This window comes from Copidosoma floridanum, unplaced genomic scaffold, assembly GCF_036245765.1.
Source record: "Copidosoma floridanum isolate Cflo_tuat_1 unplaced genomic scaffold, Cflo_Japanese_pri ptg000007l, whole genome shotgun sequence".
In the NCBI taxonomy this organism is placed as follows: Eukaryota; Metazoa; Arthropoda; class Insecta; order Hymenoptera; family Encyrtidae; genus Copidosoma; species Copidosoma floridanum.
The window spans coordinates 3,244,115-3,258,887 of NW_028321884.1; the positions used below are offsets into that span (position 1 = coordinate 3,244,115).

The 14,773-nt window shown below is 40.7% G+C and overlaps 2 protein-coding genes across 7 annotated transcripts in view; both read right to left on the reverse strand.

The window, feature by feature from the left end:
• LOC106638771 (serine/threonine-protein kinase MARK2) overlaps positions 1–14,773 on the reverse strand; it is a 72,778-nt gene that overhangs the window by 36,946 nt on the left and 21,059 nt on the right. The window lies entirely within an intron of this gene.
• Positions 1,946–11,897, reverse strand: LOC149375334 (uncharacterized). Its single transcript, XM_089588849.1, has 3 exons — positions 11,643–11,897; positions 6,145–7,074; positions 1,946–1,993 (listed from the first exon to the last, which is right to left on the reverse strand). Exons 2-3 carry the CDS (start codon positions 6,742–6,744, stop codon positions 1,946–1,948), a joined length of 648 nt encoding a protein of 215 aa, XP_089444975.1. The 5' UTR covers positions 6,745–7,074; positions 11,643–11,897.

The window sequence follows — 14,773 nt, forward strand, 5'->3', positions numbered from 1 at the left end:
TATCTCTAGTTTTTCCTTCTACTCCTCAGATCGGAGTACAGTTTATCTTGTTGAGGCTTCGATACCCGCGGACAAAGAATCGTCATTATCGATTACGCACAACTATCGTGTCTAGTTGATGCTCTCTTAGAGGCAATAATTGAAAGTAGGTAAAGTATAGCTCGAAAAGTTGGCAGGTGTGTTTGTGTGTAATGTATTCTCGTCATGTGCTTTTTTTTCAATTCTTATATAAGTACATTGTTGTCTGTACCGCCATTGTAGTGGTACTGGTTTCATCAGAGTTGTGTTTTTGGCACCTGTGCGGAAGGAGTACAAAAAATGTTTAGATTTAAAAAAAAAAAAAAAAAAAATCTCAAATATGATTCAATTTATTCTCCAAGAATACTGCGGTTCGCGTGGTTATTACGTGCTCTCGACACTTTCATTTTCTCAAAGAGAAAGTTGAAATTCACGAGGAGTGGAGATTATCGCTGAAAACCATTTTCACTGAGAAATCGCACTTGATACTATCAAAAGAAAACATCTTGCGAAAAAAAAAAAAAAAAAAAAAAAAAACAACTTTAACTACTCGTTAAGTATTTACTAAATTAATCTCGATTTGAGTTTCATAAAAACATTAGATTATTGTCCAACAACGCGATGTAGGCACATAAAATTGTAGAAAAGTATATAAAAAATAACCAATAAGTAATACTACAAGTCGAAATGTACTTGATAAAATTGAATCGTAAATATTTGCTGAAAAGATTATCTTGTGCAAAAACATTGCGAAACATAGCGTGACTTACTATTACTACTATGGACTAATTACCTAACTCTAACAAAAGGATTTTATAAAAACCATCGCCAATAATAAAATTTTTGATATACAGCCAAATGTACATCATTATAAAAAATGTTTATACAAACAGTTCACTGTATAACAATTAAAAGAAATATATTTGGCATACGTCAAATAATTAAAATAACACAAGCGCATCGCTAATAAGGTTTTTTTAATAGAACTGCCACACGCTTTAAATAAGACTAGATGTGGGATAAAAATAAACTCACATTCCTAGTAGTTCATCCAAAGTTCGAGGTTGAGTTTAAAAATAGTTAATACTTTCATCGAATCGAATTATAAATACTAGACAAATATCCATACTATTTAATTTTATTACATTTTGAACACATTCAAACTTTGTTACAGGTGTTTACTTCTACTTTTCTCTTTATAAAAATCACAAACTATGAGAAAACACTTATTTTCGACAAATACCGAATGTTTCTAATTATACAATTTTTATTAATATTTACCGTTGTAGTTTGACATTCTGTGAACATTTAACTAATTCACTTTTTTCTGCCGGAAGTCATTAGTTAAATGCGACCGAATGATTCAAAGAAATCGTGTAAACAAAATGCTCGTCGTGTATGAATTATGTTGAGAATAAAACACAACTCTTTGAAAAACCTTACAATATGGAAAATATGAATCATTACTATTCGAAAAGTCAGAATAAATAATCTAATTGCATCGTTAATGCATTTCCTGCAAATAATGAGCCTTTTTACGTAACAGTTTTGAAAAAAAAAGAAAAAAAAATTCATACTCTCCATTTCTAGGAAAGACATCATAATAAAACTGACTGGTTGACGTCAGCAAATTTTTGTAATCATATCACTGTACATAGACAATCGCAAACATCAGACATTTCGATCTTATCAAATTTTAATTACATTATGGAACCGCGTAATTACTACAAAGCCAAATTCATGCCTTAGAAATTGGAAATTTTTTTTTCCTTTCCGTATCGTTTCATGTAAAACATAATTTCCGTACAGATTACCATTAAAACTCATACATTTTTTACTTCACAGTATTTATATAAAGTTATTTTTATACGTACAAACGCTTAAGAAATCAAACGTCACTAAATTCTAGGGCTACGCTTAGCTTATATTATGGAACATTTTCAAGAACGTTAAAAGTCAAGACTTTGCTCTCACACTGCAAAAGAACGCGATAATGTTCATAAAGTTTTAGATATTTATAAAACGTTAGATCGGATGCAAATAATGTGTTTTTAATAAACATGATTTGATTTTAATTACTACAGGAAGAAATCGTCAACGTCATTTATTTGTTCTCTAATAAACAAACTATTCTTAACAAAACAGTGAAATTATGATACTGTTTTCATAGCTGAAGCTGAGAATTAAACTATTGTTTTTTAAACATAAAAAAAAAAAAAAAAAAAAGATTGCAGTTGTCCATCAAAAGTTCTCCCGCCAGACGAGCAAAGTGCACGTAATGTTCTGTTACTTTGTTTTAAAGCTGCTTCAAGCAGCAGCAGCAACAGATAAGCTTTAAATTTCCTTAACTTGCAAGTCAAAGAAAAATCGTTGTTCTCGCTAACCGCGTGACACACAAACGTACAGTAGCTGTTGAAATACGTCACGAGTCGTATCCTGAAGTAATTTTCTCGCTTCGTTCCAAGCACACGCGATGCATTTGCGTGATCTGTGTGCCTTTACAGTAGTTGTATACTCTTAAGTGAGAGATTCCACAAAAAACTATCTATGATTTAAAAAAATTTTTAAACCAAAGTTTTTGTACGTCTAAACCCGATACTATTTTGTGTGATAAATTTTTTAACAAGTGCTAATCGAAAATCGAAAATACGTGAGCTAAAGCAAGTTGTCGAAAACTTACAAATAAGACTTGTTAAATAGCAAAAAAAAAAAAAAAACTAATTAAAAGTGACGATTATTCTTATAAATTAACGAAATAGGTAACCCTGGGAATATTCGAATAATCGTCGGTTTTCTTTTAGTTCTTAATATTGTTTTTTCATTCAAAAAGTCTGATTTAAAAACTTGTTTATACACAACAAACTACAACTCACAGGAGTAACCATTATTTTACTTTACGTGTTTTAGATTTCTGACCACTTCGTACCAGAAATATCTACGGGGAAGAATTTCTTTCTTTCTTTTAAACTTAAAAAATATGGAAACGTTAAAATAAAAGCCTCATCGACTATATAAAAAAAAAATAAAAAATAAAAAAAATAAGAAAAAACAATCTTGTTTCGAAGAAGTAAAAAAAAAAAATTCTATTTTTACTTTTTCTTAAATCCACAAATGGACGATTTTTTGTGGATTGCTCGGTAACGTGAGTTTCATCCATTAGTTATTGTGCGCGTCTGTAATGTGCCCGCGTAATTGCGAGGAAACTTGCCAGACGATATGACTAGTGCTGCTGCTATGAACTCGCAACTATTTGGTACACCCGCAGAAACAGAGCTAAACTAGGGACTAGCTGGATAACTTTACTCTATGCTATTTTTCATACATACGTATACATTCTCTTGATGTAGTCATAATTTCGGGTAGGTAATTGAAGTATTCCGTAAAAAAAAATTAGTAAATTTTACTAATAAGGGTAAAGTGTCATTTATACAGCGTGTAAGTATGTTATAGAAATTGTCATCACTCACAACCGGTAGGGTAAGTAAATTCGAGTAAAACTTACAGAAACTGGTTGCACGTGTAAGTGCTACAAGCATAAAATAAAATTTTGAGATAACCTTAAGCATATATATATACCGTACCACAAATAAATATGAAGATAAGTCGTCAAAGTATTTGTTATTTATTAAAGCGATAACACTGTAAATAACACGATGTTCATTTATTAGAAATTTAAAAAAAAAAAAAAAAGTTGAGCTGTCTTAACATATTGGCAAACAGAACTTGTTTGTTTCGAGCACAACGATTGTATAATCTCATATCACATCAAAACAACTGGAAATTTTTTTACAATATCACGAGAGCAAACGTACCTACTTCTTGGCAATAATAAAAAATTGATTCCAATTTCAATGACAGCGACTGTATTTGTCAAACGAAACAATTTATATATTTTTTTTTCTCCAGCATCACCATTTTTTGTGAAAAAGCAACAGCATTTTACTTTCGAAATCGGGAATAATTTAATTTTCCATTGCACATCGCGCTCGCGAGGGAGGAAATGATAATTCAAACGAGCGACAAGTTGAAAATTACTCGCTGTACAAAGCGAGAAAATTATATACATTTTTTCCAAAGGGAAATAAACGATTGCGGCGGCCAAGTGCTGACGACGTCGATTACTTATCGGCTCGGAGCGTATATATATATATATAATGTAACGTAATGGAAACGTACCCACTATATACGTGCGCGCGCGTGACCTCAACACTCTTAGACAGTTGATAAGTAATTAATACGTACGAAACCGAAACGGCACCGATTTCTCGCAATGCATCTGTGCTCTTTGTTGCGAATTTTCAAGCCGATCTTTCTCTCGGTACAAAGGACAAAGTCCACTTATTTAGGCGAGCGACGCTTAATCACGCTTCCAGAGCCTCTAGCGGACAACGGTGTATAAAAGTACACTTGTAGAAAAAAAAAAAAAAAAAAAAAATTAGAAAAGACATAAGCAACTCAACGAGGATCGTAGGAGGAAGCACTCGCGGAATTCCGAACGCGAAATTGATTGTTTGCGCGGACCACGATACGATCGTCGCTCGCGTGAATCATTGCGACGAGGAAAAAAAAAAGAAAAAAGAAAAAAAAAACGTCGCGAGCAAATGTCAAAGAATACACAATATGCGAAGAAGAAGAGGCACAAGGTCGGCTCCTCTCGACTCGGCCGCTGTTTGAGCGAAACGATACTTGGGGTCTTTTCCAGCTATGCCGATTACCGTGTACATACAGCTGCCGTACCCGCCCTCTACTATATATATATGCTTTCTGCGAAGCTATTCCAAACTAATTTGCAATAATGGCTGCGAGTACGCCTCCACAGTCTTCCGGACGGCAAAGTGTAACGCGGCAATTGCGCAAAATTCGGACAAAAAAAAAAAAAAAAAAAGAGCAGCGTCGCGCTTACGCACGAGTGGACTTTTTATTTCGCAACGGAGATACGGTGTAATAAATTATGACGATAAGCGGAAGCTGTGTAGCTGTACCCATATATGTTTCGCGGTATCGAGAGATCGAAGCTTTATGGGTATGGATGAAAAAAAAGGGCATTGCGAAAGAACCGATTTCCACAGGTGCCAGTGAGACACACACACATATATATATGTATATCGAAGCGCAGACAAGGAGGGTCCATTGTTCTCTGTGCGAATGAGATCACAGTCTCCCCACTGCGATCGAGAAAAAGACTCGGCCGCGCGCAGTCGATTAACGAGTCCCGCGTGTAATAACCATCGTATGACTGTAGGTACTCGATCGTAATCGGTATAATCCCGATGTTGTTGTGCCCCTCACCCTTTGAATTTTCCTCGTGACGATAGACCAAAATTTGGTTATGTGATCGAACAAGTCGAGTTTAGAAACACCTTTGATGTAAAAAAAAAAAAAAAAAAAAAAAAAAAAAGAAAAATAGTAATAGACGTTGAATCATGACATATATTGTAATGGGCTGGCATGACAAACTGGAAGTTTCAACGACTCCGTCATATACCTGCAATTTAGCGCTCGGGCCGAGGCATTACTTGTGTTACTTAATAACATTTCCAACGCTACATGCCAAGACCATCCTCGTTACGCATAAGAGAAAAAATCTCAGAGTTTCCTCGGCCGAGGAGGATATGAAGCATTTGGGCGATTGTATTAATGCTCCAATTTCAAATGGAAGCGGGACAATTTTCTGGCAAGTGTAACCACCCAAAGCCTCAACGACTGTATATATAAATATACACATATTATACATACACGCATTGTAAAATATGTAGCGCACAGGACGTTGACACCGTTTTAAAACTGTTTCTTGGTGCGCGCCTGTGCCGGTACAATAGTATACATGATAATCGGGCGGCGTGTGCCTCTCTGCATTGGGCACACGCGCGTACACGAGTCTATAAACAGAGTAAATTGTTGTTGTTGTTGTATTTTTTTCTTCTCATTGGAATGATTGGCTCAATGGGCAAGTTTAAAAATATCCATAGGCAAGTGCCTCGCTATGACGTCTTTTGGCATTCCCCGAGATGGGTGTACAATCATACACGGGGGGGCCTATACAGAGAAACCCGAGCCACCTTTTTTGGAGAAATGAAAGAACCAGCGTTGGGAGGACATCATCAGATATGTGTATAATTTGATTACCTGGGATCGCCTCAGCACGTTGGAGTAACGGGGGTTGTTAACGTTGAGGTGGAGCCTCCTCGGTTGCACGGGCTTGCTCTTTTCCCTCGGCTGCTGTTGTCTCTCTGCCTTGTGTTGTTGTGGCTCGGCACTTTGTCTGTCGCGTTGCTTGTGACCCGGCTCGCCGATGTACTGGTCAACGGTGGGCTCGTCATCGCTCCCACTGAGCACGATAGCCGGGACGGCCGGGCTTGTCTGCTTGTGCACGCACGGGGGAACAACGTTGACGACGGAGCGTTGACTGGGAGCCGGGCTGGGCTCCTGCTTGTGGTGGTGGTGGTTGGCGAGGACGAGGGGCGCCGTTCTTGGGGTAGCGTTGTTGCCGGGCATAGTGGGCGCCTCGCGGTGGCTCTTGGTGCGGCGGAGCAGCTTGCGTACCGTGTTCTTAACGGTGGCGGCAATGTGGGTGCCCCCGCGTTCCGGAGCTGTGGGGGTGGTCGGGGAGTCGGGCAGGTGGAGGTGCTTGGTAGCCGCCGAGGGGGACTCGAACGCGGCTTGGGAGGGCGCCTTCGTGGCCGGGAGGTACTTGGGCTTGTGGCTCGGCGGCTCGACGACGTACATCGTCGTTGCCCGGGGAGTCTGGCCGTTTTGGCGCGGCCCTATCCTGCCCGAGCGCCGGAACGAGCGCCTTAGGATATCCGTGGTGGGGCCTTGTTGCGGCTAAGGGCCGCCCCCGTCGTGTCCTTTGATGGCTTTAACCGCCTTCTCGCGCCACCACCTACTACCTTTATGTACCTTCGCGATCCGGCTTGGCCCCCGACTGAGGTTGCATCGGGTGTCAAACCTCTATACCTCTGCGCTGTCCCTCGAGCTCTTCTTCTTTGATTGCTATTATACTATATACACTTGCTTTACATATACATATTGTATTTATATTTGCGAGTTCTTCTCCTGCAAAATACATCACAAAAGTGCTATTCGTAACCTATCTCGTACATTGTTTCTTTATATAAATATATACATATATATATCTCTCTCTCATTGTCTTTTTTACTCTAGTCCCAAAATTAATGTGCTCCACCAGCACTTGACGATCGATAATTATAAGTATTACACGTGCGTTTCACGAAAACGAGGGGCCACCTAACTCTGGGGTCACATAAAAAAAACAACCAAATAGTCCATAAACCAAATAGGTCTAGTATTTGTTTCTCATTACTTATACACCTCACGCTTGGCGGGTAATATTATATACATATGCGCGTAATCGGCTTTGGAAGATACCGATACAGGTAAATACGAGAATGGCAAAACAATGATTTCGTAACCGTTTGCTTTCTGTAGGCGCACAAGGTGCGTTACCCACCTCTCTCCCTCTCTCTCTGCTGCTCTATGGTTTTCAAGCCTCATGGTTATACCTGTACTTTATTTTTATAATGAAAATATACTCCGTAGTGTTGTTGTACAAGTACAGGTTGGATGATATATTTCGCCGATGAAATTAAATGGAGGTACATTAATACTGAACGTGTACAGCTGCGAGATTTCAAAGAAGTGCGTATTAAAAATTTTATCTTTTAACAAGCGTGTACTTAATCTTAGCGACGGTATTTATTCAAGTGTACAAACAACGCTGCTACAGGTTTACCAACACGAGTGAACAAATGTATTTTTTTTTTTTTTTTTTTTTTTTTTTTCATCTCTCGGGAATAAATTGAGACGCGCGTTGAATATATTTATACTTTATACGTGCAAGTCTTTTATTTTTCAAGAGAATCAGGAGAGAACGACGAGTGTATATCCGCGTTTCGGTACAAAAATCGGACGGCTGCAAGGTGAAAAGAAACACGTTGCACCAATCATTATTTACGAATCGATGGAAGAAGAAAAAAAGAAAAAAAAAAAAACAAAATAAAGGTCCCGCGAAGGTGAGATTCGAGCGCCAAGGAAATCTTCCTGTTCGGCTAGCGGGTATACATTGTCCCTCGGGCGTCTCCGCATTACCACACAATGTATACCCGCTCGCCTCCTCTCGTTTAAGCATCATTATTTTAATTTCTCGGCTCTCGTGCGTATATATATATATTACATATTTACCCATGCACGTACATATATGTGTATGGCAACGCCATCGGCTAATAACCGTACACATTGTATATAGGCAGGTGTATATATATATAGATCCGCCAAAGCTGCGTAACGTATGCAAAGAAACCTCATTATATATACCCCCGCGCTTACCGATCGATTGATAAAAAACACGGCTATCTTTCACTCGCTGTACATACAACAGCGTACACCCAATAACCAACCCGTTAAGTGTATTACTTGCTTGCGTCATGTATAAGGTATATATACGTATGCGTATACGTACCCTCGATGTTATATATTACTCGATTCAATTTGTGAAAATTGAAATGGTTGAGTAAGTACTATCATATATGAATCGGCTCGTTCGATTATGATTGCCAAGTTTTTTTTTACGAATTTATAAGTACAGCCGAGCGCGACGCTTGTACTTTGAGATGTTGGAAGGATAACAATGCGACCCAATATACACATCACTTTACCGCTGTAATATTTCAAGTGAGTATAGTTGTAGCGATGGACTACCATCAGATTTTCGCGACAAATGAAAAAAAAACTGTGTCTATAATACAAGACATACGAGTATACGAGGTGTATCTGTACCACCTATGACGCGCGGCTTTTCGTCTAATCAATTTATCGAAGCCAAAACAATGCCCTTTACGCGCGTGTGTATATATAAGTCCGCGCCGACGTCGCGAAAGCCGGCTTTTCAAAAGAAAATAACTCGATCTTCCGCGCTTGGGGCATAATAACCTGGCGCTTGAGACGATAGTTTTTTTTTTTTTTTTCATTATTAGCCGTGAGCGTGTGTATATGTACACACCGGGGGCTAAAATCAAAGGCGGATGACTCCGTATCAGCAATGACAGAGAGAGAGGGTCAGGGGGTGGTAGGTCGCGGAGAAAAAAAAAAAAAAAAAAAAAATGGAGCATGTATAGGTACCATCAGCATCATCAGCGATAGCGGATCAATCTCGAGGAGAAAAACGTGGCTCTTGCGTCACTCTTTTTTTTTTTTTTTTTTTTTTTTTCCCCCAATCGTCTTCTCTCGCGAACAAGTATGCACATTCAACACACATGAGCCAAAAGAGCACGCCGATTATAATATACAACATACACAGATGTGTAGCTCTCGTTGCGTCACTTGTTTGACCGAGTCCATATATTATACCTACACTGCGCGAGAAGGGGGAGAGATAAGAAAAATTCCTCCAAACGCTCGGACTCTGTTCTGCGCGTATACATACACATGGGGAATAGATATTATAGGAAAAATGCACGCGCGAAAAAAAAAAAAAAAAAGTCGCTCTTTCACCGTTGCGCTCTCGGCCTTGGGAGTTTTTTTTTTTTTTTCTTACCGACGATTCATTACAAGCGACTTTCACACCTCAGCTGCAACAAAGCACCCAAAGCTTTTCGCGATTTCCAACGCCAAGCACCACGAAGTGACAGAAGCCGCGAAGAAGCAGAAGGTGTATAAGTATAGGCTGCACAGCGAGGAAAAAAGAAGAAGCGGAAAAAGCTTCATGAATAATGAATACCAGCAGCTCCGAAGAGGATGAGGCCGATCGTTTTGTCGCGCGTATAATATACCTACTCGGCGATGATACTCTCCGGTGCGAATTCCAAGATGCTGGAGAACACACAGAGCGCGGAGGAGCCGCGGGGGCAGGGATTCAGGTTGGGCTCGTTTCTCGCGAAAGACGATAGAAGGAGGAGGAGGGGCGCGGCGGCTAGAGTGGATCTCCTTGACGGAGCTCGCTGGTGCGTGTCTCCGAGTGTGCGCGATGTACAATACATCGTATACCTATATATATATACACGCGCGCGCGAGATGATGGTGTATTATTCCTCGGAGGAGGAACCCACGCAACGCCAGCAGCAGGATTCGCAAGCTTTTTAACTCGCGGCTCTGCAATTTTCGGAGTTGGGAGTAAGTAGAAGATATGCGAGCCGCAGCACCAGCTGGTATACAAAACAGAGACAAGGGAAGGGAAACGGATCACGACGTTTAAAAATTGATTGAAAAATCGGTATAGGTACCAGAAAAACGACAACGAGCTCACAATCAATCAGACGTGTATACATATATAGAGCTGAGGCAACGTTTTATTTGTCGGCGATGATGTTATGTGCTCGTTATTGCTTCGACTATACAATTAATTATTGTTAGTGCACGAGTACATACTCGAGTGGGAGAAGGCAAGAGCAGAGAGAGAGAGAGAGACACCGTCAAAAGATAATAACACATTCCCAAGCCTTTGTCCATTCACGTGTGTATACATATAAATATACGTATGTGGACATCTACGCGTGATATTACAACAATCAAACAAACAACGCCCACAAGCAGGCAAAGGAAAAACAATATTGTACGTCCAATGTACTTTTACATATATTCTCGATTCACTACCGATCTTCCGATTCATCCGATCGCGCAGTTATATGTAGATTGGCACACACGTGTGCTGCAGCCGCAAACAGCCATATACACAACAGGGGAGGGTGGAGGGGGGGGGGAATGAAGGGAATCGCAGCATCGGAATCGGTATCGGCGCTGCATACCTCGCCATTTGAAATTTTTTCCCGCATAGCGAAGGTGAAAGTTGCGGACTTATATATATATAGGCACAAAAGAACTTGTACGTGGACAGGGTACATTCACGTGTATCCATATACGACATCAGGGGAATAGATTATTATACGTGCACACAGAAAAAACGTTAAGATACCACACGCGGTGTGCGCACGAAAAGCCGCGCTCTTTCCCTTGCGTACACAATAATATTACAATGAACGCGACGGACGATCAACACCCGATGTAATAAATATAATTGTAAATTGCACATTTTCGGTTTAGTATAACAACTACTGACAAATGAATTGTTTTTCTGTGCGTAAAAGTATCACACGTATCGACCTAAAGGAGTAGGTACCACCGGTATAGCACCGCGAAGCTGTTGGGACACACGAGGGACTCCTTATAACATCGTTAGCGCTAAACGAGTTAGCGCCGATCTTCTTTTCCGACGAGCGCTAGTTCACGTACACGTTTCGCATAATAAATATAATATATAATCACTTGCGTACAACGGTACAAATATTCTATACCGTGTGCACGCACATACAGCTGAAAAAAAAAAATAAATAAAATAAACAAATAATTCAGCGGGGGGCAAACGGTTGTATGCAAGCGACAAATGAGAGCTTTGTGCTCTCGGACGGCGTGGTTGTATTGTAAAAAAATACGCGCCACCGCCTTGCCCTGCACGGATGGCCTTGACGGTTCCGCGGGTCATTAGACACGACGTTGCCTCTACATTTTTAGCCCACAAATCCACGTCTATAACAACGTGAGTAAAATAGAGAGAGAGATAAATATACATATATAATATAATTATTAAAAGGAACAGCAGTTGCACCACCAACGTTTTTCTTCAGTCTTCCCGCACTGTGCTCGTCTCCGTACTGAGATATGGCAATGAGCGTACAATATCGGTATGCACACGTGTGTTTTATCCCAATCGAGCGATTCTCGAGTACGTGTATCTGGAGACGCGGCGCGAATTTGTAATAGAAACAAACGCGCGTATGAACTACTCGCGGCTCTTTCACTCCGGCACACCACGGCGAGGGCGAGGGGGCACAGAGAGGCGGGCTGTTACAGCCAGTGGTGCTGCCCGATCGCGGGCCTCGTGCTAACTGAGGAGTTGAATCGAGGAGTAGAGCACCAGCGGCGCCGGCCTCTCCTCCTCGGCCGTAGCTATATACATATATGTGTGTTGTGTCGCGAGTCTTGCGTGCTCCCCCGATGGTCTCCACCACCAAGCGCGGCACTTGCTTCTCGCCGCTGTCAGACGGACAGGCACAAGCTGTACACCTAACCTCCACGACACGAAATCTTTAAATCTCCTTTCTGAATCGCGACACAGTCTTAAGTGTAGGATGGCACACATTCGCGTGTCCCACGCGTATATGTATATTTATACGTGCTCAGGTTGAGAGCTCCCTTCTCTATTTTATCTCCCTCTCTCCTTCCACGGCTTTTTTTTTGTTTTCATCCGAGAGTACCCGTTACACGAATGAATAAATCAACAAATATATACACGCGAAAGTATTTAATTGACGATGACAAGCTTGCTTGATAAGAGTATTTTTTTTTTTTTTCGCCTGGTATTTCGGGGGTGATGTTGTGCTCTATCGGGACGTCAAAATCGTGAAAAACAGTGCTCGAGTGTCTTTTGTCGAATAGTTGATGTTTTAAATAACGAGTGCCGTGAGCGCTGCGCGTGCTTTATCAAAATTGTCGGCCAACTTTAATTATTTAAATAACGTTTATCCGATCGAAACGTGAATTTTTATTGATAACTTTATTGTTTGCGTTCGGAGAAGTTTTATCGTGGAAAAAAAAAAAAAAAAAAAAATTCCCACACCTCCGGCAAAACTACGTACTGCTTCCCCGTTATCTTGCAGTGAAAGTGTCACACTTTATTTTCTGTTTTGACTCCGAAAAAAAAAAAATATATATTACTCATTTTTTTACACGGGGAGGTAAATGGAACTTACGTGTATACAATTATGTATTTTTCCTACCGAAAGCAAACCACCCAAAGTAGAAAAAAATATTGACCAAAGAATCCCGTGAAACCTCACACAAATTCATCAAAACTCCAAAACCTTCAATTATGTCATGATTTTCCGTAAACATCGATTACATTGATTATAAATTATTTATCTCGTGTTTCCCATCCGCAACATGCATCCAGAGAAAAAAAAAAAAGGAGGGGAAAGGGAGTCACTCGCGTTTCCTCGCTATATCATGCAACACAACTATATAGAAACTACAGCATCGCGGCAAGACCCCCATGGATCGAGCGATCGTATATACATGTATTGGATACATCTTGCGAAACAGCTTCCCTACAGCTACACATAGTAAGTACACCTCCACGCTCAAGAGTCGGTGTATCCACACATGAACCGGCTCACTTATTTTATTCTCTCTCGCATGCCTCGGCGAGAGCGCGCGTTGCATAGTATGTCCATGGGTGTACTTTTTATACACGCGACAAGTGCACGGGCTTGCACAAGCATCGGCATTCAGCAGCTCCAAGCTTCGCTCGTGAACGCAAGCGCGAGCCCTATTATATATACATATACACCGAGTATACGGCGTGTTTCTATACAAGGCGCGCACAGCTTCACTGGTCCACCCGAGTCCACATCTTCCACCAAAGTCTGCGCGTTACTTATTATATATATATATAAGTGGGAAAAAACTTGGGTGGTGCCAACACATCACAGTTGCCGAAGCTTTCTCAACCAGATCAACGAAAAGTCGACGACGGGGGAGACGCATTGTTATGTGTACACGTTATATTAGGTGCATGCATACGACTACATACACGCCGGGGAGGGGGGGAGGATGACGCTCGGCGTGCGAATTAAGGTCGCGCAAGGCTATCGATCCCAGACCCCATCCGCTCATCCCTCCTCGCTTTTCTTCTTTCCGATATGCTGTACTATACACATACAAAGCTTGCGTGTGCTCACATGTATATAAATATATGTTTGCTCCCTCCTCTACATATACACTATACACCCGTGGGCCACTTTTTGGTTTGCCGAACCGCAAAAAAGTCGAAAAAGCTCACATATATATAACCTACACGTGAAAATCACTCGGCCATTTACCTATTCGCGCTCGTGCGAATCTTACACCCACTCGGGGCTGCAAACGAGTCATCGAGGGGCACTTTTGCTCCCTTGTTTCACGCGTGACTTTTGCACAGAGCCCACTTGGGAAACCCATTGGCGAGCAGTTTCCTAATTCGTATATGTATGTACCTCTACAAATAATATACGCGTTGCTTATGCGTACGTATATATATACCTTTTCGACGAGGAAAACTCGCTGATTTATCGCCACACCGTCTGTGTACGTACAGAAGTAAATTCGCCGTTTAGATATATATTTTCTTTTAGGAATTTCATACGCATTATTATTATTATTACCGCCAACTGAAAATATCACGCAGTGACGCACGAGAGCGCGCATTAACTTTGCACAATCAAACGTCTATTCTATTGTTCCGTATATTATATGTATACTATACGATTGAGTTTCTTTCGGATGTATATGCTTACTGTTTTTCTCGCGTCTTCGATCGTTTTTGGAACTTGGGAAATCGTACGATCAACTCGTGATGCATACACACCTACGCCGCAATTGAAAACCATCTCGAGGCTGTTGATGGATCATTACGGTGTATTCTCAGACGTGTAGCGGTGAAATCACGATGTCGTTACTTACTCCCGCCGCAGGGGTTCTGATCGGAAATTGGTTGTAATATAAATATACCTATGCAGTTCTCGGATGGCAAAATCAATAGACTCTCTTTTGAAATGTACGAAGCCAACGCTTTGCATAATTGACGTGAAATCGCGGCAACGCCACTGGAGCTAAAAACGAAAGGGGGAGTAGTGAGGCGTTGTTGAAGTATTGAGTAAAAGAAAAAAAAAAAAAAAAAATTCTTACGATGTACAATAGTAGTCACAAT